This window comes from Brachyhypopomus gauderio, chromosome 18 (genome assembly GCF_052324685.1).
Source record: "Brachyhypopomus gauderio isolate BG-103 chromosome 18, BGAUD_0.2, whole genome shotgun sequence".
NCBI classification, from domain to species: domain Eukaryota; kingdom Metazoa; phylum Chordata; class Actinopteri; order Gymnotiformes; family Hypopomidae; genus Brachyhypopomus; species Brachyhypopomus gauderio.
In genome coordinates, this window is record NC_135228.1 from 5,413,099 (window position 1) to 5,439,353 (window position 26,255).

General features: G+C 39.4%; 2 protein-coding genes and 3 long non-coding RNA genes across 7 annotated transcripts; 3 read left to right on the top strand and 2 right to left on the bottom strand.

Moving 5' to 3' along the window:
• Positions 1-705: 705 nt before the first annotated feature.
• Positions 706-6,219, bottom strand: LOC143482371 (P2X purinoceptor 4a-like). Its single transcript, XM_076980718.1, has 5 exons — positions 6,008-6,219; positions 4,179-4,272; positions 3,991-4,056; positions 3,658-3,741; positions 706-1,856 (listed from the first exon to the last, which is right to left on the bottom strand). Exons 1-5 carry the CDS (start codon positions 6,217-6,219, stop codon positions 1,821-1,823), a joined length of 492 nt encoding a protein of 163 aa, XP_076836833.1. The 3' UTR covers positions 706-1,820.
• A 5,572-nt stretch (positions 6,220-11,791) lies between these two features.
• LOC143481892 (uncharacterized) lies at positions 11,792-14,937 on the top strand. Of its 2 annotated transcripts, none has more exons than XM_076980071.1 (9): positions 11,792-12,180; positions 12,302-12,379; positions 13,082-13,210; positions 13,466-13,719; positions 13,872-13,931; positions 14,190-14,273; positions 14,366-14,410; positions 14,515-14,567; positions 14,731-14,937. In XM_076980071.1, the coding sequence occupies exons 2-9, from the start codon at positions 12,367-12,369 to the stop codon at positions 14,828-14,830; spliced, it is 738 nt and encodes a 245-aa protein (XP_076836186.1). In that variant the 5' UTR covers positions 11,792-12,180; positions 12,302-12,366; the 3' UTR covers positions 14,831-14,937. The 2 variants fall into 2 exon arrangements, with proteins under 2 accessions (XP_076836186.1, XP_076836185.1); XM_076980070.1 differs by having other exon boundaries at positions 11,803-12,180; positions 12,302-12,547.
• Positions 14,938-16,245: 1,308 nt separating this feature from the next.
• Positions 16,246-17,790, top strand: LOC143482187 (uncharacterized). Its single transcript, XR_013122153.1, has 3 exons — positions 16,246-16,722; positions 16,830-17,044; positions 17,696-17,790. It is a non-coding gene; the product is annotated as an uncharacterized LOC143482187 (long non-coding RNA).
• Positions 17,791-17,801: 11 nt separating this feature from the next.
• LOC143482188 (uncharacterized) lies at positions 17,802-19,418 on the top strand. 2 transcript variants are annotated; one of them, XR_013122154.1, is made up of 4 exons: positions 17,802-17,963; positions 18,182-18,336; positions 18,543-18,781; positions 19,021-19,418. It is a non-coding gene; the product is annotated as an uncharacterized LOC143482188 (long non-coding RNA). The 2 variants fall into 2 exon arrangements; XR_013122155.1 differs by having other exon boundaries at positions 18,182-18,280.
• An 801-nt stretch (positions 19,419-20,219) lies between these two features.
• Positions 20,220-22,121, bottom strand: LOC143482190 (uncharacterized). The gene is made up of 4 exons (XR_013122156.1): positions 21,637-22,121; positions 21,270-21,505; positions 20,668-20,852; positions 20,220-20,564 (listed from the first exon to the last, which is right to left on the bottom strand). It is a non-coding gene; the product is annotated as an uncharacterized LOC143482190 (long non-coding RNA).
• Between the last annotated feature and the right edge of the window lie 4,134 nt (positions 22,122-26,255).

Below are 26,255 nucleotides of genomic sequence, written 5' to 3' on the forward strand. Positions count from 1 at the left end.
CATACAGCACACCTCTGAAATTGCCCCTCTGAACCATTTCAGTGCGCTCTCTGTGCACTTAACTACTCAATATGCCGTGTTTCCAGTTAGATTTAAGGTATAAAATGATGTTGGATCAGGCTAAAATCAGGTTCCTCTCTTAGGGAGTGACCTGTTCTTCATGATGCATTTGTTATTTCTCTGGCCCACCATCAATAAGGCTTTCAATAATCCTCTGAAACTGCCCCTTTATTGGATCTCGGGTCTGTGGGGTAGCCAAACACATGCGAATAACAGAAGATAGAGCCTTACATGTTTGGTTGGAGATTTGAGTGATGTCTCTTGTAAAAAAATATATATATATATATATATATATATATATATATATATATAAATATAATGTTGGCTGTAATATCAGCACCTATTTAGAATGTGTTGTTTGTAATACCTGCCCCCATTTTAAAGGTGTTGTCTGTCTGTAATACCTGCACCCGGTTTAAAGGTGTCTGCAATACCTGCATCTGTTTGAAAGGATCTGTCTCTGTACGGTCATACCAAAAATAATTTTATGTACAACATTTTTCAATAAATGTCCGCATACCTGATTCAGAGGTAAAAGGGGGGAGGGGAAGTACCTGGAGTACCTCTGCTTGGAGGAACCAAGAGAAAACCTGCAGACCAGTGTGTTGACCACCTTTGAACCATCAGGATTAAAGCAGTGATGAGGCATTTTAATACCATTTTAATACTGGACATTGCATTAACATATCTGATGAAGAGCAAGCGAGACAATTGTAGTGCAGGACACAAAGTGTCCAGAGAAACAGGACATTTCAGACAGAGGTCCCTCATCAGCTGGAAAAGGGTGATGAAGTTGATGAGGGACCCATGTCTAAAATGTCCTGCTCTGCTGGACACTGCGTCCTTTACAATTTTTAAAATGTATGTTACTTAAGTACTATGCAGTTAGTTACCTGGAATTGTCTTCAGATTCTATAGCTTTCAGGCTAATGTAAGCAATTTGATGTCATAATGAAATGTGAACAATTAATATTGGATAAATAAAAAAAAATCAGTCTATAATTCATTAAGTTTAGGCTTAACAAAAAAAGATATAACCCCTAAACTCCACCTTAACTCAGTTCTGGGACAGATAAACCCTATATCCTAAACTCAACTTTAACTCAGTTCTGGGACAGATAAACCCCCTAAACTCAACTTTAACTCAGTTCTGGGACAGATAAACCCTATATCCTAAACTCAACTTTAACTCAGTTCTGGGACAGATAAACCCTATATCCTAAACTCAACTTTAACTCAACACTGAGACAGATAAACCCTATATCCTAAACTCAACCTTAACTCAGTTCTGGGACAGATAAACTCTATATCCTAAACTCAACTTTAACTCAGTTCTGGGACAGATAAACCCTATATCCTAAACTCAAACTTAACTCAGTTCTGGGACAGATAAACTCTATATCCTAAACTCAACTTTAACTCAACTTTGAGACAGATAAACCCTGCTTGATTGCTCCTTCAGGCTACAATTAATATGAAGATTTAGCTTGTTCCATTAGCTGTAATATATAAATCTTTTATTTTATAGTAATTAACGTTAACATTAACATTAAAATCAAGACAATAACAAGTCTAAAATTGCATTATGTTTACGAAACATTCGTGAGGCTGGCCGCCCTGTTACTGAGACGATGCCTTTCTGTGAATTAGTTTAATTAAGGAATTGTTGGGGTTTCTAATGATTTATCTGAGGAGCGTTGACGGGGTCGGGGTCAGGGGCTGATGAAACACTGGTTATGTGTCCAGATCTCCTCAGAGCTTCACTGTGTTACTTCACATTCATCCTTATTGGAGTCCTAATAAACAAATGAACAATCATGAGTGTGAATAAGAGTTCAGGTTATATGTATAGTTACGAATTCAGGTTATACACTGAGATCGGATCTGTAAGTTAAGCAGCATGACTTGTTCAGTGAATCCCTGTCAATTGTTGACATAAATCTGCAAGGAACAACAGCCTTTTACATGTCCCAATTCTGCTTGCTGAGACCCCTCGACACTTCACTTCTCATTTTATAATGTATAGAAAGTAAACACAATTCTGCTAATCTGTCACACACACACACACACACACACACACACACACACACACACACACACACACACACACACACACACACACACCCCATACCCCATACCATCCCACTAGCTGTCAAGTCTCTGCTGTCCTGTTCCATGTGTCAGTGTTTTTCCGTGCCTGTTTGTCCCCTCCTAGTGATTTGTTACCCCACCTCTCATTATCAGACTCACGTGTTTCCCACCTCTCATTATCAGACTCACGTGTTTCCCACCTCTCATTATCAGACTCACGTGTTTCCCACCTCTCATTATCAGACTCACGTGTTTCCCACCTCTCATTATCAGACTCACGTGTTTCCCACCTCTCATTATCAGACTCACATGTTTCCCACCTCTCATTATCAGACTCACGTGTTTCTCATTTAGGTCCTTGCCAGTGTCTTGTATTTAAATGTGTGAGCGTACTGTGATTAATGTGCTAGTAGTTCTCTTCTGTAATGTGCTGTCTGTTCATTTCCTGTCTATTTGTATGATTCTACTGGATAACCTAAGCACTTGCATTTAGTTTCAGCCTGGCGTGTGTGTCTAGTAGTGATGGCCAAGTGAAGCCTCGTGAAGCACTGAGGCTTTCCTAACAACCGTGCCGAAAAAGATTAAAAGCTTCAGTGATGGTGACATCTGGTGGACAAATTAAGCCATTGCAATCTCTAAAGAGCATCACTGAAGTAATGGCACCGTTTCAATACTATGATAGCAATAAAAGTTCAGAAAAGTCTGAGTGGTCATACAAGTGTTCATTCATACCAAATAATGATTATATTGTCATTACAATAAAATATGCAGGTGCTCTCCCCCATACTCTTAATTAACCCATCGATTAACCCAGATTAACCCATCGAATAAATGCAAATTATATTAAGGGTTAAATGATGGTTAAGGGTGATGTGTATTGATACATCTCAAATCAAGCTGTCATTGGCTCAGAACACATTGAAACACCGCAAGCCAATGCCACACACTGAAAGACTATGAGCCAATGAAAAGCTTCAAAACATTTTGAAGCAATGAAGCGCAAAGCGAAACAGTGATGACGCTCAAAGCTTCAAACATCATCAGTCACATGACACTGGTGTTTTGTTACAAGCTCCGACACAGCGTTTCAATTCACTCCGCTTCAGGAAGAGTGACACGCTCCGAAGCCTCTGTGTCATTTGCCCATCACTAGTGTCTAGTCCGTTAGCTGTTCATTGCTCATTTTCCTTTATCTCCTAACTCTGTTGGTCTGTGTTTTCCCAGCCCATTGGTTCATTTATTGTGTGTTATCATTTAAGTTCTCATGTATAGTATTTTTCATGTTTCCTTTTCCTTAGCCCTATAGCCTTGCTGTGTAGTAGTGTCTGTGTATTTGCCCAAGTGTAGTTTAGTATTGGTTTGTCATCTGTGTCCTCCTCGTATTGCTATCAGTGTTTCTTTTTCTTTCTGCATCCGTGTCCAACCCTCCTTGCTCTGAGCGTTACATAATTCTTCAAATATCTGAATAAGAACATGTACAGTATATAAACAAACAAAAATACTCACCTGCACATCAGTAGAAGGACTGTAACATTCTTCCTCTGCATTTTTTATTAAACATGATACGATACAATCAAAACCAATGTTCAGCTGCGGAGAAACAAAAATGTTAAACTTGTGAAGTTACTGTGGTTTCCTGGCTATGCACAAGCTGTTTTATAGTTCTTATCTAAGGATGAATGGCAAACATTGCTCCCATAACAGCATTTGATAGTGCTGACAATCATGCACACATCTTGCTGAAAGGTAACCTCAGGGTAACTAGTGTCTGTTTTCTCCTCTTTACTCCCTCATTTGGGATCAATTATGTAATTTCAGGATCCAGAAGGCAGTACTTACCAGCCTCAGTAAACCCAAGCCGGCTCCTATGTTGAGCAGAGACATCACAATGGAAAATTTTCTTCCCTGTGGCAAACAAGATGCACTTATTTTTACATGCAGCAAGTATTTAGAATGACATTAGAAGATGGCACTAAATAACTCAAAAGCCTGGAGTAAGGTGTGGTAGTCCTACCAGAAAGACTCACCGTCCCAAACACCATGATCTCGAAGCGGATTCCATAACCTTTGATCAAAGTTCTGCTCTCTTTGCCTAAGTCATTTCTGTAATATTTTGCAAACCTGCAAATATGTCAAATGAAAATATGGTTAACACCACTGACTTTGGTGTAGGACTTTGGTCGCTCAGGGCAACTGTCACTATGGCCTTCTTCTGCTGTTTGTCCATCAATACCAGGTCCAGTTGGTTAGCCATCACCATTTTGTCAGTCTGTACCTGGAAGTCCCATAGGATCTTACCTCGGCCATTTTCCAATACCTTTGGGACATGTCCCACTTTGACCTTGGAACTTCCAGCCAAAACGTGGCCATCATGATTTGGGGGAGGTTTTTCCTTCAATGAAACACTCGAGCTCCAGGTTGTGCAGGGGTGTCAGCCTGCAGCTGGCTGTGTGGAGATGTTGCAGTGGTCATCCCTCATAACGTTTGGGAAGGGAAGCTTACAAAGACGGTCCTCAATTCCAGACCGTGGAGGCCCTTCATGAAGTCATCTTCAATGTTCCCAAAAACCTCCTGGAAACACTCACATCAAACGCCTAAATGAGTGTTTGAAGTAATCATCAGCAGGTATGTGTGTATGTATGTCCTGTGGGTGTGGTTGTGTGTGTATGTGTTAACTCGTCTCGTCTCCCTAATGTGTCACACGCGGTGCTTGTTATGTGTTAGGTATATAATGTGTGTCCTAGCCATGTTCAGTGCTCGTCTTTGTGAGTCGTGTCTGCATTGCTCCATCTTTAGCAGTGACGCGTCCATCTAGCACAAGTATTGGGCCAAGGTAATGTCATGATATGGCAGCCCAAACCATCACTGATCCACCCCCATGCTTCACTCTGGGCAACAGTCTGGGTGGTACGCTTCTTTGGGGCTTCTCCACACCATAACTCTCCTGGTTGTGGGGAAAACAGTAAAGGTGGACTCATCAGAGAACAATACATGTTTCACATTGTCCACAGCCCAAGATTTGCGCTCCTTGCACAATTGAAACGACGTTTGGCATTGGCACGAGTGACCAAAGGTTTGGCTATAGCAGCCCAGCTGTGTATATTGACCCTGTGGAGCTTCAGAGGTGAGGTGCACATTTAATTCTGCCATGATTTGGGCAGCCGTGGTTTTATGTTTTTTGGATACAGTCCTGGTTAGCACCCGAACATCCCTTTCAGACAGCTTCCTCTTGCGTCCACAGTTAATCCTGTTGAATGTGGTTCGTCCTTCTTGGTGATATGCTGACATTACCCTGGATACTGTGGCTCTTGATACATCACAAAGACTTGCTACCTTGGTCACAGAAGCGCAAGCAAGACGTGCTCAAGCATACTCTTTTCAACTCTGGTATGTCACCCATAATGTTGTGTGCATTGCAATATTTTGAGCGAAACTGTGGTCTTATCCTGCTAATTGAACCTTGATGAAGATTGGCCACCAGGCTGGTCCAATTTAGCCATGAAACCTCCCACACTAACATGACAGGTGTTTCAGTTTCATTGTCCAACCCCTGTAGATCCTTTATAGATCCCTCACACCTCGACTTAAATTTCGACTTATAACCGTGTTTAGTCAAGTCACGAGTGAGTTTGAGTCCTGCTTGAGTCACAAGTCTGTGGAAGTGCATCAAAAATGTCAGAAGTGCAATTTTCATGTCACTGAGACTCGACTTCTCTGATATAAGCCTATAATTTTAATGAACATATTAAAAATAAAAACACACGACTCCTCAAAACAGGGCAAATCATTGACAATAATACAAAATAAATCCGTGAGACTCATTTCTATTGGTATTATTACCAACAAAAATGTCAACCTGAAGTTGTATCCAGTGGTAACGTTGTTTTCTGGGTCCTTGTTGTCGAGGCGACTGAAGGTGTAGACGGGCATGCACTGGCTCCCAGGCAGATCCAGATTACAGTCCCAGCGGATCTGCACTCCTATCACAGCCCCCTGCAAGATATGTAGGTTCCTTAGCTGACCTGAGGTCAGGTTCCACACCCAGGTTCGTGCTACCTTGCAAGACATGCATGGACCCGGTCCTGACCTAAGGTCAGACCTTACCTATCCACTTGTAAATAGGTTGACATTACATTAGTAAGCAGGAACACTGAATAATTCAGGATTAAATATTCAATTTTTCTCATCAGTTTTGCAATTGATATAGCAGTTTTACCTGCATTCTGATAACCAAGGGGGAGTATTCAGGGCCCACATAGTATCAAATTTCTATAAATTACATTTGCTGTATTGTGCCTTTAATGAATTAGCACAATCAGTAATGGATGGAGAGACTGCTTAAGAGCTTCAGTTGATATTCATATCAAACATCAGAATGTAGAAAATGTAATCTGAGTGAACATTTCAGGGTTGTTCATGCCAGATGGACCAATTTGAGTATTTTAAAAATAAAATAAAAATAAAATCTCGTATTACAGAGAATAGCCTCTAGAGATTACACAGAATTCCATCTGTCCATCCACAGTTATCTGGGTCCAGGTCGCGGGGGCAGTAGCCTAAGCAAAGAGGACCAGGTTTCCCTCTTCTAGCTCTTCTGAGTGGATACATTTACATTTACGGCATTTGGCAGACGCCCTTATCCAGAGCGACTTACATTTTTATCTCATTTTTTTAATACAAGCAAACAATTGAGGGTTAGGGCCTTGCTCAGGGGCACCTCAGTCATGAGGTGAAAGAATGAGGTGAGGCCAGTCATGGCCTCAGGTCTGGGGATCAAACCCGGGACCCTCCGGTCACAAGACCAGTTCCCTAACCACCAGGCTATGACCGCCCTGTGGATACCAAAGCGTTCCCAGGACAGCTGAGAGATATAATCTCTCCAGCGTGTCCTGGGTCTTCCCTGGGGTCTCCTCCCAGTTGGACATGCCTGGAGCCCCTAGGGATGCGCCAAGGTGGCATCCAGACTAGATGCCCAAACCATCTCAACTGGCTCCACTCTACATGAAGGAGCAGCGACTCTACTCCGAGCCTCTCCTGGATGACCGTGCTCCATACATTATTTCTAAGGCAGAGCCTGTACACCCTGCGCAGAAAACTCATTTCAGCCACTTATATTTACATTCTCATTCTTTCAGTCACTACCCAGACCATAAATACTTGAGAGCTTTGCCTTTTGGCTCAGCAAAACTGCATGTCGCAATACTACAGCTGTAGCACCGATTCACCTGTCAATCTCTCGTTCCATCCTTCCCTCACTCATGAACAAGAACCCGAGATACTTGAACTCCTCCACTTGAGGCAAGGACTCACGATATGTTTGAGTCTGCCAGGTCTGTCCGGCATCCTCGCCTGCCATCTGATAGAACTCACCACTAGGTGGTGATTGGTTGACAATATAACAATGTGTAAGTGTCACACAGAGTACAGGAGACATGGACGTGGTGGCAGACGAAGAGACGCTGGAGGGCCTGACAAATGAGGAAGTTCTGGAGCCAGGTCTGATGGCCAGCGGAGCTACAACTGGATCCGCCTGATCAGTTAAGGTGGCAACCTTGGGACTAGGCTTAATTGCCAGAGGAATGTCTTTCGAGTCAGATGGGGCAATAGGAGGATCGGCTGGAGTAGTCCAAGTAGTACTGCCTAAACCTCGTCTCCACCCTTCATAGCAAATCGGGTCAGCACACTTAGACTGAAAGGAATTACAGCAAAACGTGTGGCTCCCTTCAACGCTTCTCTCATTTAGGGGCAAATGTGTACAAAGGACTCCCCTAGACTTTATCTCCCTAACACCGACAGCTGACACAAACCTAGCACCCAAAAACCGTTGTTCAAGAAACTGAAAGAACTCAACAATAGTCCACGCTGTTTAAGTCGATTGGCTTAGACATTGTCCGCCCAATCTCGGGCCACAACGACCTCAAAACGTTACACAATGTTGTAGCAATGTTTGTTTTGTTTTTTTTGGTTCTTAGTGGGTCCCGCAACACCAATCCAACATCATTTCAGTGCCGCAGCTTATCATCTTATAATTTCAACTTCCATCATGACAATGCTGCATGTCACAAAGCACAATGTGAAACTGGTTACTTCATCCTGACATGTGTGCACTGTACTTCATTGACCTCCCTGGTCACAGTATCTGAGTCTAACACTTTTGCATGCTTTTACATGCTCTTGAAATGACTGATTAATATTCCAGGTGAAATTGCCTTCCCTTTCAATCCTAGAAATCATAATGTTCTCAAATTTCCATTACAGCAGCCCAGAATTTACCTTGTTGCATTTGCAGAGCAATTGGAGGCACATGGTATACAATCAGAACTGCATTATCCTGCAGATCGGGTGCCATTTAAAGCTTCCACCATTTCATGAAAAGCCACAAACAAACTGCAGTCTTGCAGTCACTATCATAGGTAGAGGCTGTGATGGAGGGTTCACTGTTTACATGGTGATTCTTCAGTGAGAATGAGTCCTACACAGTCTAGGACTGAACAGTCCTAAGCTGAATCCATTCACCCAGAGAACAACCCAGCAAGCGAGACATGGCTGTAAGTACCACACTGCAGGTCTGAAGGGCTGGGCCAGAACACCAGGGGGGGGGGGGGGGGTATAAACAAGTCTAGAGGTGTATTCAACTAAGGATTTTCATAGTCGAATCTGATTCGTCAGATTTTCCCTTAAGTCGACTAATAGTAATAATAACTAATAATATATACATATATTTATAGAGCACCTTAAACGGGATCCCGTTCTCATTCAGGACTTTTTTCCACTTCAATGTAAATACCTAAAACACTCAGATAAATGAATAAACATGGTAGGTTGGCTTTATTCAGCTTTTATTTATTTACTTGTTTATTTTTTAATGAAACATTAGAGAACATTAACCATCAGTGCGCAGTGCGCATATCGAACTGTCAAACTGGCACTGCGCAAAATGTCAAAAATATTTTAAATAAAATATGCCTGCCTGAAAATATAAACAAAATTGCCACACAACAGCAAAAAAATTATAAGTAAAGGTTCAAGTAACAGGGTTTAAAAAGCAAACAACAACAAAAAATGTTTATAGGCCTACTTGCCCAGACGCACCGCGACGAGACGACACAACCGAAACGACAAACGGCTGAACTGTTTTTTTTTTTCGCCTTACGCGTTTTAAATTATATGTCATGTTGGTTGTTGTCGTGCGAAATGAAAGACGTTGATGACATAACTTGCTCTTTACTTTGTTTGATTCATCTTTATCTTTTTCAAAATACTTTTGAAGTTTTTTCATACCGCAATTTTATTGGCTGGGTATGTGGGCGGGTAAGTTAACTTGAGACTTTTAGACTTTTATTTGCTACGTAATGAACATAGTGTTACCTTTTGCCTGATTAGCGCCTCCCGATGGTGGTGGCGAAGCTCAGGGGAGCTTACTTATTATGGCAGGCCGTTTAAACATATAATGGGCTTCGTCTTATTATCTGTAATTACATTCTGAATATCTAAATATTAGTTTTGACTAGTAACAATTACAATTTGACTATCCGGAATAACAATTCAAGATATCTACATTTGCATTCTACCTAGTAAGAAGAACAATTCAAGATTCAAGCAATTTCAATTTGACGGATCAAAACTGCTTTTAAGATATCTAAAATGACGTCACTGGATTCGTCATTTTATGAGTCACACATCCGTAATTCTTATTCAGGATATCTCTAACGTAATTATGACTAGTCAAAATGACATTTTTAGATATCTGAATCAGAGCCGTAGAAAGAGACTTCCTCAAACATAATACATGTACAGTGCATTGTGATTAGAATTGCCACTCCGTTCCATTACACTTCATTCCAGGTTTCTCTGTAGCGCAAATTAGTCACGTACTTCTCCTCAAATCTATCTACTTTATATTGTGTGTGTGTGTGTGTGTGTGTGTGTGTGTGTGTGAAGAAGAAAGCGTGGGCCTGCCAGTCTACCACCGAGTGTTTACAAGCGAAAGCACGTGTGTCCGCCAGTTCTGCGGCAAAGCCGAATTGAAAGTGAACGTTTACGGAGGAGTTAAAGAAAAAATTCCTGTGCTTTCGCCAGGGTCGTGATCCGTATGAGGCAGAGTGCTTGATGTGTACGGCACGTACTATGTTGTTTTGTGCTGTTCAATAAATGCAATTTTTACACAGACACCATGTCATTTGTGTCATATCAAACACCGATACACCGATGACCCCAGCAAAAAATGTGTCCTCCTTTTCAGAAACCCAAATCTGGTCACCCTAGATTAGCAAATACAAAGAGTGCCAAGCTTGGCGCCAAAATGCTACGTAAATCTGGGACGTATTGACTAGACAAAATGATTATTGAAGATATCTACAAACACGTTCCGACTAGTCAGAATAATTATTCAAGATAACAGAAATAAAAAAAAAACGTCTAGATAAAAAATGTTCAAGATATCTGCAATTTATTTGTAGATATCTTTAAATGACGTTTGACTAGTCAAAAATACAGTTCTGGATATCCCTAACTTTGTTTTGCCTAGTCATTACTTACTTTCAAGATATCTGATATTTAATTTGCACTAGTCAAATCTTAGTTTCAGATATCTAAAAATATTTTTAAGATATCTTAAATAATGAGTATGTTTAAGATATCTTTAATTAGAATAATGACTAGTCAGAACAAAAAAACGAGATATCTGTAATTTACTTTTTGACTAGTCATAATTTAATTGTAGATATCTTAAATGTACATTTCAGATAGTCAGTAATTAATTGCAGATATCTTGAACTTGAGCCTCCATACAAATCAATGGTGAATATGACGTAATTTATACTAGTCAGAATGTAATTGGAGATATCTCAAATTGACATTTTTATGGCAAGCCGTTTTAGCTTTTATTCGTATTTTTCTTGATATCAAGAATGTAATTCTTACATGTAAAAATTTTATTTTTGATATCAGGAAAGGAATTCTTACATGTAAAAATTAAATTCTTACTAGTAAATGTTGAATTCTTACATGTAAGAATTACATTCTTGATATCAAAAATAAAATTTTTACATGTAAGAATTCATGACTTTTCCAATTCATTTTGAATGGGGGAAACATTTTTACATGTAAGAATAACATTTTTACTAGTATAAATTAAATTCTTACATGTTAAAATTGTATTTTTACATGTACAAAAATCATTTTCACATGTAAGAATTCAATTTCTACTAGTAAGAATGCAATTCTTACATGTAAGAATAAAATTTTTACTAGTGAAAAATCAGAATTGATTTTTTACTAGTAAGAATGTAATTCGTGATATCAAGAATTATATTTTTGATATCATTAATTTAATTCTTACATGTGGGAATTAAATTCTTACATGTAAAAATGTATTTTTTGATATCAGGAATTACATTTCCGATATAAAAAATTTTATTTCTGATATCAACAATGTAATTCTTGATATCAAAAATTGAATTTTTACATGTGAGAATTCTTATCTTGATATCAAAAATGTTATTTTTACATGTGGGAATTTTGTTTTTGATATCAAGTATTGAATTCTTACATGTAAGAATAAATTTTTTACTAGTACACGTTTATGCAAATGAGTAAATGAAGCGTCTGTTTTAAACCTATCCAATTGTGGCCTGTTGTCACTGTCTGTGGGAGTGCCTCCAAAGATGCAAGGTTGCCAAGTCTGCATCAATCAATCAATCAATCATCAGTTATTTATATAGCGCCTTACACAACCTGAGTTGACCAAAGCGCTGTACACAATAGAAATCAATAATCAATTTGTATGATCTTAAAGATAACATCTGTGTGCAGTTGGTAATGATACAACTTGCAAATAATTCGATGTTGAAAGCCATCCTAAATACGTGTGTTTTAAGTTTGGCTTTAATTATTGGCAGATCAGTGATGGAACGTAGAACAGTAGGCAAGGCATTCCACACAATAGGACCTGCTACCGCGAAAGACCGATCACCCCACTGCTTACACCTAAAAGCTGTCTTTGATATTTGAATCGTTTATAATAAAAGGGTAATGGTTTCTATATATTAATAAAAGCTTTTCATGTTTATAATATTATATGCATTTATGATAGCATGTATTCTTTTAGCCTTTTGTCTTAAAGAACTTTTAATTTTTCCACTCGGAGCAGGTTGTCTGGCAACCATGCTCCCACTGCGCTAATGATGGGATGTCGGTAATTAGCCATTTTGCAATATGTCAGGTGGAGGTGAGAATCATTCCAACACAGAGCACTCTACTGATTTTACAAGAGTATATAGAGCTGTTGCGGCAGCAAGAAGACAACTTTCCTCTGGCAGAAACACGGAATCAAATCTGTTGTCTAATGTACGGAGCTCATTTTCCCGACGCCGTCGCAACAGTTCTATGAATCTAGGTAGGTTTGCTAGCTAGTCAGCACAAATCCAGTTATGGCAGCTTACATTAGTTAGCTTTGACAAATCCAGGGGTGGGTTTCCCGAAACGTTCGTAGCGCTAAGTACTTCTTAACCTCGTACGTTTCATACGAGGTTAAGAAGTACTTTTGCAAGACTACGCGCTACGAACGTTTCGGGAAACCCACCCCAGGTCAGTTAGTTAGTTAGCGCGAATCCACATATTTTAGCTTAGTTAACACAAATCCACGTATTTTAGCTAGTTAGTACAAATCCACATATGATCGCCAAAGAGCGAGCTAATATGTTCTATTTCTTGGCAGTGTTAGCTATGTTCATTATGTCTGAATATAACCAGTAAATGGAGGTAACTTTAAGTACAATGTTTAACGTATAAGTAAATACACTACAAATGGATCCTTATCTGTGATCTGTAGCTGGTGAGCAAAACTGACTGAACATGTCTTATGGTTATTACAAACATGCCTATTATGTCATGTGTCTTGCAATAGCAAAAATAATATTATGAACAACAGGTGATGGACGTCGACGTGGGAGAAAGCCTGGGCTTAAATGGCAGGTGAAGCTTTTCTTGTTAGAGGATCCTAACCAAACCACTATACCCAGTTCACAGGATTCAGAGGAACTTGAGAAATCTGGTTTAGGTATGGTGATTTTTGTTTTCTTTTTTATTGTCATCAGCAATATTTTTTGATACACTGGTACTTGGGAATACCACTATGATTTGCTACAATCATTCATTCTGCTTTACATTACAGTTAACATAATAGTAGAAGGAGTATACAATAATATAAGGAGTAGAAGCTGTAATTGATTACATGAAAGTGTAAAGGCATTTAGACTTTTGTGTTGCTCATGTTGTAACATTTCCCTTTACTAATCCTGTCATCTTTTTACAGGAAGCGGGAACAGTGACTTAGGTCATGAGCATAAGACCGTTGATTTGTCATGGTCCTTGGCAGAACTCAATACATTCATCTGCCAAAGCTTTGAGAGCGTAAGCCTAAATGTGACCGGCTTTCGTCTTGCCAGAGCTACAAAAGCAAAGAAACTGCTAGTTGTCCAGGCCAACTCCGTCAAAGACTTGAAGCGACAAATTGGAAGAAGCAGACTTTATATACTGCCCAATTCAAACTTATCGCTATCCAGACAGGTGAGTTCTGATTGATTACATTGCATCTTTTATTAAAGTGAACTTTTAATATGCAAAACTGTTATTCAGCAGCTTCGTATTAACATGTGTCAGTGATCTGTTTTATTTTGCATGAGCAACTTGATTATGAAATACTGAAAATGTTCATGCAGGATGGAGAATCCTTGAATGAGAGTAGTGAAGGAAGATCAAGTGTTAGTTCTGCAGCCGTGGTAAGATGCAGTCCAGTTCTTTCACAGCTATACCTGGTAGAAGCTAAGTCAAGTACTAATATTTATTGAAGGGAACTTATTGGGAAATATTCCATAGATTAGGAATATTAGGATAAGGGTAGTTCTCAGTCAACTAATAAGTAGTGGTATAATTTGTAGTTGTTTAACCTAATTAACCGGTATGTTAAAATTTGATTTCTTAATTCCTTTATGAGGTAAATATCTAGGCATGAAACATTATTGAAATAATTCTTACAGGTCTCTCTCAATGTGCATTCTGAAATGGTTAGAAGTGCAGTGACATCAGTAGAGAGTAATATTGTTGACCTGACAGATGAGGTGGTAAGCTACATCTATGAACACATTTATATTGACATTTTATAAATAATTAAATCTGTAGAAAAATGTATATTTAACAGTGCTGTTTGATGTAGGATGGAAATAGAGGCTACATATATGTAAATGCAGGCACTCCTGAGGTAATTACACATTTGCTTGAAACGTTTCATGCATTTTCTTTTTATAAACATTTAAATTATTTTTTAACATTTTTTGTTTGTTTGTTCACCATCCGTTGATTCAGGTGTTCTACAGAACAAATCAGCCAGTTGAAGGAGAAACAACTACTCAGAACCGGTATTGCTCATGTTCAGATTGCAGTGTTTTTTTTACTTCTATTACATTCCTATTACTAGTTAAATTTAGTTGATTGTAAGACTCTTTTGATGTTACTTTAACCTATATTGTTTTTCATCAGAGAGTGCGGGCATTTCATTTTTTTTTGTACCCATCTCAACAGGACTGGCCAGTCTTTGCTTTCTGAGAGTACACTGGAAGTGACACTTGAGCATTATCCAGTGGCAAGCTCTCCTGTGAGTCCCAGTTATGAGAGTATTTAGACACATTGATACCCATGTTTATTACTTTGTTAGTAAATATGCAGCAGGTCTGCTTTGTGTTTATAATGCAGACTCCTTTGTTATGTCAAAACCTTTTCAAGCAGATACACGGGAGTAGGGTTGCAACGGTATGAGATTTTCACGGTATGATAACCGTCTCAGAAAATACCGCGGTATCACGGTTATCACGGTATCACAGTTAGTTTGTATATTATTAAAAGATACACTGACCCTTAAAGAAATTACAACAAGTTTTTTTGTTCAATTAACTATTTATTGTAGAAACCTGGAACTATTGTATACAAAATGTCTCCTTTAAAAAAATAAGCTGTACACATGTTTATATAAATACTGCAAAATTAGATAAACCTAAATCATGGATTTCAGTACAATTATTTAAGTTTAAATTATTTAATATCTGATAAACTGAGCCTGGGTCAGTGTCTGATCAACAACTGTTGTAAACGTCCGTTGTACTGCCAAGTTAGAATATAACCAGATACTGCAGAAAGAGAGGATTTATTTCTGACATGATCCTCACAATAGAGATTTCTATTTTAAGGCTTTCACACCGAGTCTGGTTTTAACATATGAAAAACAGGCACGTTAAAATTTGAAAATGAACGCATGTAAATTAATGGCGTCTTTCACATCCAGTGAAAGCAAGGACCTTAAAAATCTATGGATGATTTACACTTTCGCTAGTGACCGTAGCGCGCGACTCGGCACAGTTCTTTTGTCTTACGTTAACAAATACGAGCCTCTTGTAATTCCAGGACGAAACACGAGAGAACGTGAAGACGTTAAGACTGGGCGTTTTGAAAATAAAGAACCATTAAATAATTTAATAAAAAGCGAATTATTTTGAGTATATGTATAAATATTTAACTTAATTAAGTTTAAGGTGCTGGGAAATATTGAAACGGACCTTTAAAGTTACGTATAAGTACTTTAATTCCACCTTATAAAGGTGTATGAACCCTGCAAACATGAATTTGTTCATTGCGCTGAGGCGCGGCGCGCGCAGTTACAAAATTCGAGAGCTGCACGACCTCGCAAATCGACAGCGCGCGAGACCCTCGCGCACCGGCGGAGCCACCGTGATTACGTCATTTTCGCCGCTGATTTTAGTTAAGCTTTTTTTTTGTTAAAAAATTTGTTAAGTCTAATGCACTTTCTGCCATTCTCACTGCTGTGTGCTTAGTAGCTGAACCGGAGCGGAGTTGCGCATGCGCGGGTCAGTTTCTCCGCTGGCTTGCTTTTTACCGGTAATAAGCAAACGCACACGGTATGATAACCGTGCATTTTAATACCGTGGTATACCGTGAAACCGGTTACCGCTGCAACCCTACACGGGAGCTTTCCAACAACTGTAGGAGTGTCCCACAGTCAGTTCACAGCAATCAGGTTCTCAAACATTTATAACCCTGAGACCGTTTTACTCACTTCCATTGGAGCTATAAAGGCTATCATTGTTCTTTGTGAACTGACACTAAAACATTGAAATTCCATATAATTGAAAGAGCACTAGGTGTAGTGTTATAACATTCCCACTAAATATCAGTAACTTAATTTCACCTATCTTTGTTTAGAGAGCTTACTGTTTCTAAAGAATTGGGAGAATAGTGGTCATTCACAGATCAGTGTGAGATTTGTCTTCAGCTTATACAGAAGTCCATGTCTTGCTGAATCAAAGTTTAAATGTTTCTGCAAAACTGAAGGTAATGTTTTTTGACGCACCATGTGTGTAAATGGATGTAGAGCTACATATAGCAATATGGGTTTTTGTTTTGTTTCTTTTTTGTACATGCAGTGAGATATTACAAGACAGTGAACCTGATGAGGACACCCAAATGCTGTCGTCTCCAAAACGTCCATATAGTCCATCTAACGTGAGTTGAAAAATGTCGCTGTATCCACAGTGCATGATTGCATGCTAGAAGAAGTTAAACTGAAATTTAAAGTTGCTTCTGTTATGGTTATTTTTTCTTGTTTAAAGGAAGTGGAAAACCTTGCTGATATCATTGGAGAATTCAGGAAGGAAAACATCAGTGAGCATTCTACACTGATAGTTGTGGCAAGAAGGAGGCGAATTCTACACAGTGCCATCACAGCTCTGAACAAGGGCTATTTTGATTGGCACAAATGTCCACGGATTGAATTTGTGGGTGAGATGGCTGATGATTTTGGAGGGCCCACAAGAGAATTCTTCAGGTTGGAGTTACATTACCATTAATTAAGTCTTCTTTTTGTTTTGCACGCGTCATACTGGAAAACTATCATTTAAAAAAGTTATGAATTATCATTTTTAACCATCTAATGTACAGTGACCACCTTTTCATTTATTTCATTCACGGTTATAGTGGCATTAGGAACAAGCAGATAATTTTTCTGGACATATTGCTGAGAAGATTAGATGGAAATGATATCATATGCAAACCCATATGAGCTTGAGAAAAGCTCTGATATATAAAGTGGGGTTAAAAATAAATTAAAAGATGTAAAAAAAAAAAACAAAGCATCCACCAAAATTGCCCCATCAGAAGGGCAATTGGAAGATTAAACTCTGACCTTTGCCAAAATGAATGCACTTTACGTGCAAGTGTAAGGAAGAAATACATGCAAAACCAGAGAAACTGGTGAATTAGCAATGGTTTATTTTATCATTGTGGAGCATCAGTAGTATTTTAAACATGCCCTCCTAAATGGTGGGGCCAATATTTAGGACCATTAGATAGAAATAATATTCTTTGCCATGTTCTTATTGTTTTACTGGAGATGACCCAGTTGTATGTTTTATTGAGTTAATTTTATGCTGTATTTGAAAAAAATTTTATGCTGTAATTTCCTCTTGTTTCTTGGTAGGCTTTTAATGAAGGACGTGCAGTCTACTTTGGGCATTTTCGAGGGACAGCCAGGCAACCTTTTTTTTTCTTATGATCAGGCAGCCCTAGAAAAAGTAAAGTATTATACTGGTGGGAAGTTGATTGCCTGGTCCCTGTTGCATGGGGGACCAAGCATTAAGGCATTACATCCCAGCCTTTATCAGTTAATGTGTGGTCAGGCTCCAGATCTTGAAGGATTTGATATTGCCAGCTTGCCAGACAACTCTGTGCAGGACAAGCTTCAACAGGTATTCTGACACTATGCTTTTTTTTTTTTTTTTTTTTTTTTGTTTTTTTTTGCTTTGTTGTAATTTTTTTAAAGAGGAGATTTTTAACATGTTTTAACAGGGGAGAAAAATAACTATTACTTTAAATATTACTAATTGTTATTCTCATCAAAATATTACAGTATATAGAAATGTAAAGATATAGACAGGAGTTTGTTTCTCTTGTGTTGTCTTCTTAGATTGAAAAATGTAAAACTGAGGAGGACTGGAAAGATCTGCAGGAGAGTCTGGGTGATTGGATTGCAGACTGTGGAGTGCCAGGGGTATATGAAGCCAAGGTTCTTAATATTCCACAGATCATCTCACAAATTGTGAAACATTTAATCTTTCACAGGTATTATTCCTAGAGCTGTCCCGGATTCAATGTGTTGTGTCTTCTATTTCTATATAATCTGTGCTTTAATAGTAAATAAGATTTGTTGACTAACATCATTGCTTATTGATAACAATGGACAGATCCTTACTAACTGGTGACATCCTTCCATCTAATTATCACTATGCATGATTTTATTTTAATCATTTATTTCATTTATGTTTCAGAACTGCAAACATGGTGGAGCAGTTTAAACAAGGGATCAACTCTTGTGGTAAACTTTGGGAAACTGTGGAGAGATACTGGAAAGCATTTCAGTGCCTGTTTACACATACAGAGGAGCAACTGACAAGAGCAGCCTTCCGATGTCTTTTTGATATCTTTTGGAGTGATGAGGGGGCAAACAACAAGGAAGCGGAAGAGGACACTATATTTGCATGGGAGTGTCTTCTCAACAGTGTGCAAGGTCAAAATCCATTGTCACACAATTGTCATTATGAAATTGATTATGCAGTTATGTACTTTGTCTTAACCTGTAACGTTAATATAATAGATGTGTACTGCTATGTAAAAAATAAATCAACATGAATCTTATTGTGGAGCCACCTTTAAAACACAGTGCTTACGCCATTAAATCTGAGTCATGGCATTAAAAACATATTCCTGTTTTGGCGTTTATGCAATTGTGTGTCTGTATTTTAACAGAAAAAGAAACTCCCTTCACCTTTGAGGACCTATTGGTGTTTGTCACGGGAGCAGATGCAGTACCACCTCTTGGTTTTCCGCAGCGACTTCAAATCCAGTTTTATGACCAGGAGGAAAGAGGAAGTCGTTTTCCTTATGCTTCAACTTGCTCTATGACACTGTTCCTTCCCCGTGGTGTACAGAATGAAGGGGAGCTACTTGATCTGATGACCAATGCTGTACTTGGATCATTTGGATTTGGAAAGGTTTAGATTATATCTCAAACATGCTTCAGCCGGCTAGAAAAAGAGAGACTGAAATATTTCCATATCAAGTTTCACAGAAATTTCATGTTTGCCATTTTGCAAAAAAAAAAAAAAAAAAGTGCTGTCTAAGGATTCAGTATTGAGCCTGTTTTAGATATTTAGGCATTGGATTACTGACACAAGTTGTTGAGATAAAGAATATTTTTTTCTTTTATTTTTCACATTTTATTTGACATTTGTTTAGCTTTGGAAGAGTTTCTGTATTGGCATTACAGTTTTACATTTTTGTCACAATGTACATGTCAGAAGAACAAGAGTTAAGTAAATCTTTATTGTAATTAACATGGCTTCTCTATGTAGTATGATTGAGTTTTCCATTTTTCTTCAATCTGCTTATTGTTCGCTTCCCAACCAGGACTACACATTGTTGCTGTATATACAATATTCTTGTATATGTATAAAAATATACATTTTTTATATAGTCTTCACATTCTTCAATCAAACTTTTAGTTAAAAGTTCAGAAAGCATTAGGCTGAAAGCATAGTGGTGATCTCTCTACAGCAAGTTACGTATTTGTCTTTTAGGTCTGTAATTCCTGTGAGAACATCCTGAAGAGTCCGTTGTTGTTCTTGATTAAGACCGATGTGTGGTCGACTCACTACTACTGCCTGGTCAAAGACTTCCTCTTCGGCTTCTAACTGCTCCAGCTGCACACCATGATGTGCCAACAGTATTTCCAAGCTGTCCTCACTGTAAGGATTCTCACCAAAGACATTGTTGATTGCAGTGCTGTCTGCTTGCTGGCTGCCAATCATGCCCTCCAGCCACATTTGGTTAGGGGTGTGAGAATGTTCACTGCGCATGCTGTGGTTGTTCCATGCCTTCCTGAAAGTTTCCAATCTCTCTGTAATTTCTGGAAGATACACTGTTTGGAGTGAGTATGTATTTCATTGTCTGGTTCCAAAAGGCCTTCATCTTCATAAGAGTAAAACAAGTTGTAATAGTAATGGATGACTTGTGTGAACACATCCCTCCAGAGGCGTTCAATTCGCTGATTGTGAACTGATAGCCCAGTAATGTGGCTCCCTCGTCCTTCCCCATTCAAAAGGTTCATTAACAGTGCTACCATTGTATTTTCACCCCCATGGTCTGATCTGACCCTTGATGGAAGTCCATACCGGCAACTTGCCCTTACAAAGTGAGCTAGAACTGTCAGGGCAGTGTTGTCAGTACTGGCATTCAGGTAGGTGATGACCCGTGAATATCCATCTATACCACCATGTATCACAATACCCCAGCTGTAAAAAAAAAAGACAGGACCATTTTAATACTAACTCAGATTTATTGTTGGGTTATCAGATGATTAAACCAAATTAATTACTCAGTTATATAAAATTTTACCGTATGAGGCGCATGTATCCATCAATGTGCCATAGACTGTTGGGAAATGGTACATGATAAGTGCGCCTTGCAATAACGTTGCTCCACCTTTGTGCGGCTGCTGCTGGATCAATTCTGTTCAGTGTCTCCCGCACTCGATGTCGAGGTACATGTATACTCGCAGCAGAAAGATAGCCCCTCATCATCTACCAAGACGGTTCTCATTAGATCACAGACAAACATTGACTCATCTGGGGTCGGCAACCTATGGCACGCGTGCCACCGTTGGCACGCCGAGGCATAGTCACTGGCATGCGACACGCTGGACCAGCATCAGCAAAAATATATATAAATGAATATAAATTATTATATTAATGGATTATACTTTCGCGAGTGACAGTAGCGCGTGACTCTGCACAACTCGCGCGAACCTGCGCGAGCGGCGGAGGTGTTTATACTTGGCGATCGATCGCGATATAATACTTAATTTGTGTCCATTTACAATTTAAACTCACCGCCATAGTGGCACACTCATTGACTAGACATGTTAAAGTTGGCACTCCATGTTTCAAAGGTTGCCGACCCCTGGTCTAATAGCTCAGTTCCAAAAAAGTACAGCCTACCTCACAACCTGCCCTTGGATGTTGCTGATGGAGCATTCGTACATGCTGATCAAGATCATTGTCACTGATGGGAGTAAATCTTTGCCTTATCGAAATTCCCAAAGATCTGAGTTTTCTGTAAATGAAAGACGATGAGCAGCCAAGAAGCCGTGCCATTGCTTTTGCTCTAAATCCTTGGTTGAATAAGAGTTCCAGCTGTTCTCTTGACACATCAATTCTGGGTCTACCCCGGGAGCCTGGAATAGCCAGTGCAAACAACACTGAACAAATGGAATGTGCAAAACATAATTACAGAACTAGCTTATAGTTCAAAGATTAAATTTAAACTTAATATTGTAGGCCTACATTGTGCTTAAATGCTGCTTACCAGTGCTGTTACGCTGTGCAGAGTACGAAGCAGTTGGCACATCAGCAGTTATGGAAGACTGTAATGTAGTCAGACTCTCAAACAATTCTGCAAACGTTTCCCCACTCAAATGATTTTCAATACGACGTAGATTAGCAATGAGAGAATCAATAATAGCAACATCACGCAAGCCTCCATTACTGCCTTGCTGGACGTTTCTATGAATAAGTCTGACTCTCCTCATAATACGTGACAGAACCAAGTCGGCCATTGGCAGAGTTTAACATTAGCCCACACTTAAAATATGTAGTATGAAGCTATAAAAAATAAGCACTGTGCAAGCTGTATAAAAAAAAGAAAGACAATATTTCATGTGGTCTCTTTAAGAAGCGCGCAATGTAAATTAGCTCCGCCTTTGTATCCGCATGCAAATCAAGCTCATTTACATTAGAACATGTAATAATTAAATTTTTACTAGTAGAAATTCAATTTTCACATGTAAAAATAGAATTTTTACTAGTAAGAATAAAATTTTTACTAGTAAGAATTCTATTCTTGATATCAAAAATATAATTTGTACATGTAATAATTAAATTCTTACTAGTAGAAATTTAATTTTTACTAGTAGAAATTTAATTTTTACTAGTGAAAAATGAATTCTTACGTGAATTAATTTAATTTATGATATCAATAATTAAATTTGTACTTGTGGAAATTGTATTTCCACATGTATTAATTTAATTCCCGATATCAAGAAAAAAGGAATAAAAGCTAAAACGGCTTGCCATACATTTTGCCTAGTTAAAATATAATTAGAGATATCTTAAATTAAATATACAGATATCTGTAATGTAGTTACAGATATCTGGAATGTAAGTGGGGTGAAGCCCATTTTATGATAAAACGGCCTGCCATATACTTATACCGTAGGTCCGTTGGCCAGAGCGGGCTGAAATTTACTCTTCACCCGTTCTGGGGTAATACCCAACCTTCGGTTCTTTTCCAGCGGAAACATGAGCAGAGGCTGGTTATAACGCAGTACCGGGCATTTATTGTAGCTTGCTTGGTGGTTACAAAGCTAAATGGGTGGCCGTGCTAGAACAAAGAAAAATGAGGAGAGAGAACTTAGCGTGCTGCTCCCGCCACAGCCATAGGCGGAGCCAAAGCAGGGGCCGGGGTGGCACTGGACCCCCCTGAATTCTGATTGGCCACCCCAAGTGCCCCCCCAGATGACTGACATGTCACCGCATCGTACATCTTGTTGAGAGCCTGTTGCGTTTTGTAATCGGTAATAATACTCAATGCTCAATTTCATTTAACACATGCAAGCAGCAGGCACAACGGAGAATTTTTTTCAAACGAACGTGTTGTGCCAAATTCCGAGTCCCCTCGTTTGCACACGCATAAAGACTCTACAGATGATATTCCGGAGTTACAGTGATTATAACGTCATTGAGAACTCTAGTTTTGTCCTAACTAGATATTTAGACTAGGGGTGTATTCAACTAAGGATTTTCATAGTCGAATCTGATTCATCAGCTTTTCCCTTTAGTCGACTAATAGTCGAATCAGGTTTTTAAATTTTATTTAGAGCACCTTAAACGGGATTTCGTTCTCATTCAGGACTTTTTTCCTCTTCAAAGTAAAGACCTAAAACACTCAGATAAATGAATAAACACGGTAGGTTGGCTTTATTCAGCTTTTATTTATTTACTTATTTATTTTTTAATGAAACGTTAGAAAACATTAACCGTCAGAGCGCATTGCGCATATTGAACTGTCAAATAAAATATGCCTGCCTGAAAATATTTTTTAAAACTTATGTAGGGAGATGGTGATGATGGTCACTGTGAATTTAGTGATTTAGCAGTGGTGATTCTTAAGGACTTTACCACCTCCGTCAGAGTTTCTTCCTCTGGATCATTGTGTGGTGTTGCAGGGTGACTGTTTTACCGAATAAACTACAATAGTGCTCTGATGTCTCAGGGGTGACCAGTTTTTCACCCTCTGATAAAAAAAAGCTTAAAGTAAACTTTGCCATCAAAATGTTCAAACAAAGTCTAATCACTCTTCATCATTTGGTAACTGTTCTTTGTAATCAGTAATTTAAGTCAAGCACAATGGGAAGAGTAACATTCATGTTCCACACCTCGACTCAATCTCATCACCTGTTCCACACCTCCACCAATCTCATCACCTGTTCCACACCTCCATTCAATCTTATCACCTGTTTCACACCTCCACTCAACCTCATCACCTGTTGCACGCTTCCACTCAATCTCATCACCTGTTCCACACCTCCACTCAACCTCATTACCTGATCCACACCTCCACTTAATCTCATCACCTGTTCCACACCTCCACTCAAACGTATCACCTGTTCCACTCCTTCACTCAGCCTCATCACCTGTTCCACACCTCCACTCAATCTCATCACCTGTTCCACACCTCCACTCAAACGTATCACCTGTTCCACTCCTTCACTCAGCCTCATCACCTGTTCCACACCTCCACTCAACCTCATCACCTGTTCCACACCTCCACTCAACCTCATTACCTGTTCCACTCCTTCACTCAGCCTCATCACCTGTTCCATTCCTTCACTCAGCATCATCACCTGTTCCACTCCTTCGCTCAGCCTCATCACCTGTTCCACTCCTTCACTCAGCATCATCACCTGTTCCACACCTCCACTCAATCTCATCACCTGTTCCACTCCTTCACTCAACCTCATCACCTGTTCCACACCTCCACTCAACCTCATCACCTGTTCCACACCTCCACTCAACCTCATCACCTGTTCCACACCTCCACTCAACCTCATCACCTGTTCCACACCTCCACTCAACCTCATCACCTGTTTCACACCTCCACTCAACCTCATCACCTGTTCCACACCTCCACTCAACCTCATCACCTGTTCCACACCTCCACTCAACCTCATCACCTGTTCCACACCTCCACTCAACCTCATCACCTGTTTCACACCTCCACTCAATCTCATCACCTGTTCCACTCCTTCACTCAGCCTCATCACCTGTTCCACACCTCCACTCAACCTCATCACCTGTTCCACTCCTTCACTCAGCCTCATCACCTGTTCCACACCTCCACTCAGCCTCATCACCTGTTCCACTCCTTCACTCAGCATCATCACCTGTTCCACACCTCCACTCAACCTCATCACCTGTTCCACACCTCCACTCAACCTCATCACCTGTTCCACTCCTTCACTCAACCTCATCACCTGTTCCACTCCTTCACTCAATCTCATTACCTGTTCCACACCTCCACTCAGCCTCATCACCTGTTCCACTCCTTCACTCAGCATCATCACCTGTTCCACACCTCCACTCAACCTCATCACCTGTTCCACACCTCCACTCAACCTCATCACCTGTTCCACTCCTTCACTCAACCTCATCACCTGTTCCACTCCTTCACTCAGCCTTCTTTGTCTCATTTGCTTTTTTGCCTGGATTTCTTTGCCTTGTTCGGTTGTGTTATGTTTTGTACTTTATGTCGCTGTTGTGTGTTGTGTCCTAAACAATTTGCTCTTTTTTTTAAACTAAACTATGGTTACACTAATTCAAAATATTGCAGTATGTAGTTTACTCTGATGTTCGGGGACTTTGTCCTGTTGCAATCTCTGGTATGTTGCAGATCTCAGCGGGTTTTCCATTCACCACCACACTTCACCACTGACATGGCGTACTCCATGTAGGTTTGTACGAAGATCCGTGCCCAGCGCTGCAGTTTTGGTTTCATCAGGTCGTTCACATGCCTTTGGGTAAACTCCAGCGTTTCTGCACAAGCCAGACACAGGAAGTGTGTGTGCTGTTTCTGTTGTGTTCAGTGATGGCTTAGTTACCTTGAAAAAGTAATCCAATTTCTGATTACTGACTAATCCTTTAAAAAGCTTTTAAAGCTTTTAAACACTTCAACTTCTACTCAAGTCACTTTTTTTGATAGAGTACTTGTACTTTTACCCAAGTATGGGTCTCTAATACTTTATACATTTCTGGTAACGAGTAACTATAGAGCACGAAAAAATGTATCGGAGTAAAAGTATTAAACTAATGGAAAATATGTAGTGAAGTAAAAGTGGAAGTAGGAGAAAAAATAATACTCCAGTAAAGTACAGATACAGCATTTTAGTACTTAAGTACAGTAGTGAAGTAGTTCTACTTCGTTACTATACAACTCTGCCTATTAACACACAGTTTGCAAACACAGGTAGCAAAAGTGAAATTCAAATAAAGTGCTGGTCTTACAACTTATACACAGCCACTCTAGATTGATCACACATATGACAAATGATGTGAAGAAGCCAATATTAGCCAGTACAAGGAGGGAGAGTAAGGGTAAGAGGAGGAAGAAGAGGAGGGACAAAACGAAGACTATAATTATACGACCAACCATCATTGACCATGTTCTTGTCCATGGATTGACTATGAGGGAAGCAGGACTTTGAGTTCAGCCCAACCTGAGTAGATTCACCATGTCCGCCATACAGTCCCTGACATAAGTTCTGTCACTTATCCATGTTGTGGAAACAAAAGCTTATAACCTGACTTTAAATTCATTGATTGGTTTTAGATAAAAGCTGAAACCCTCCCAAATGAGATTTAATTCACGAA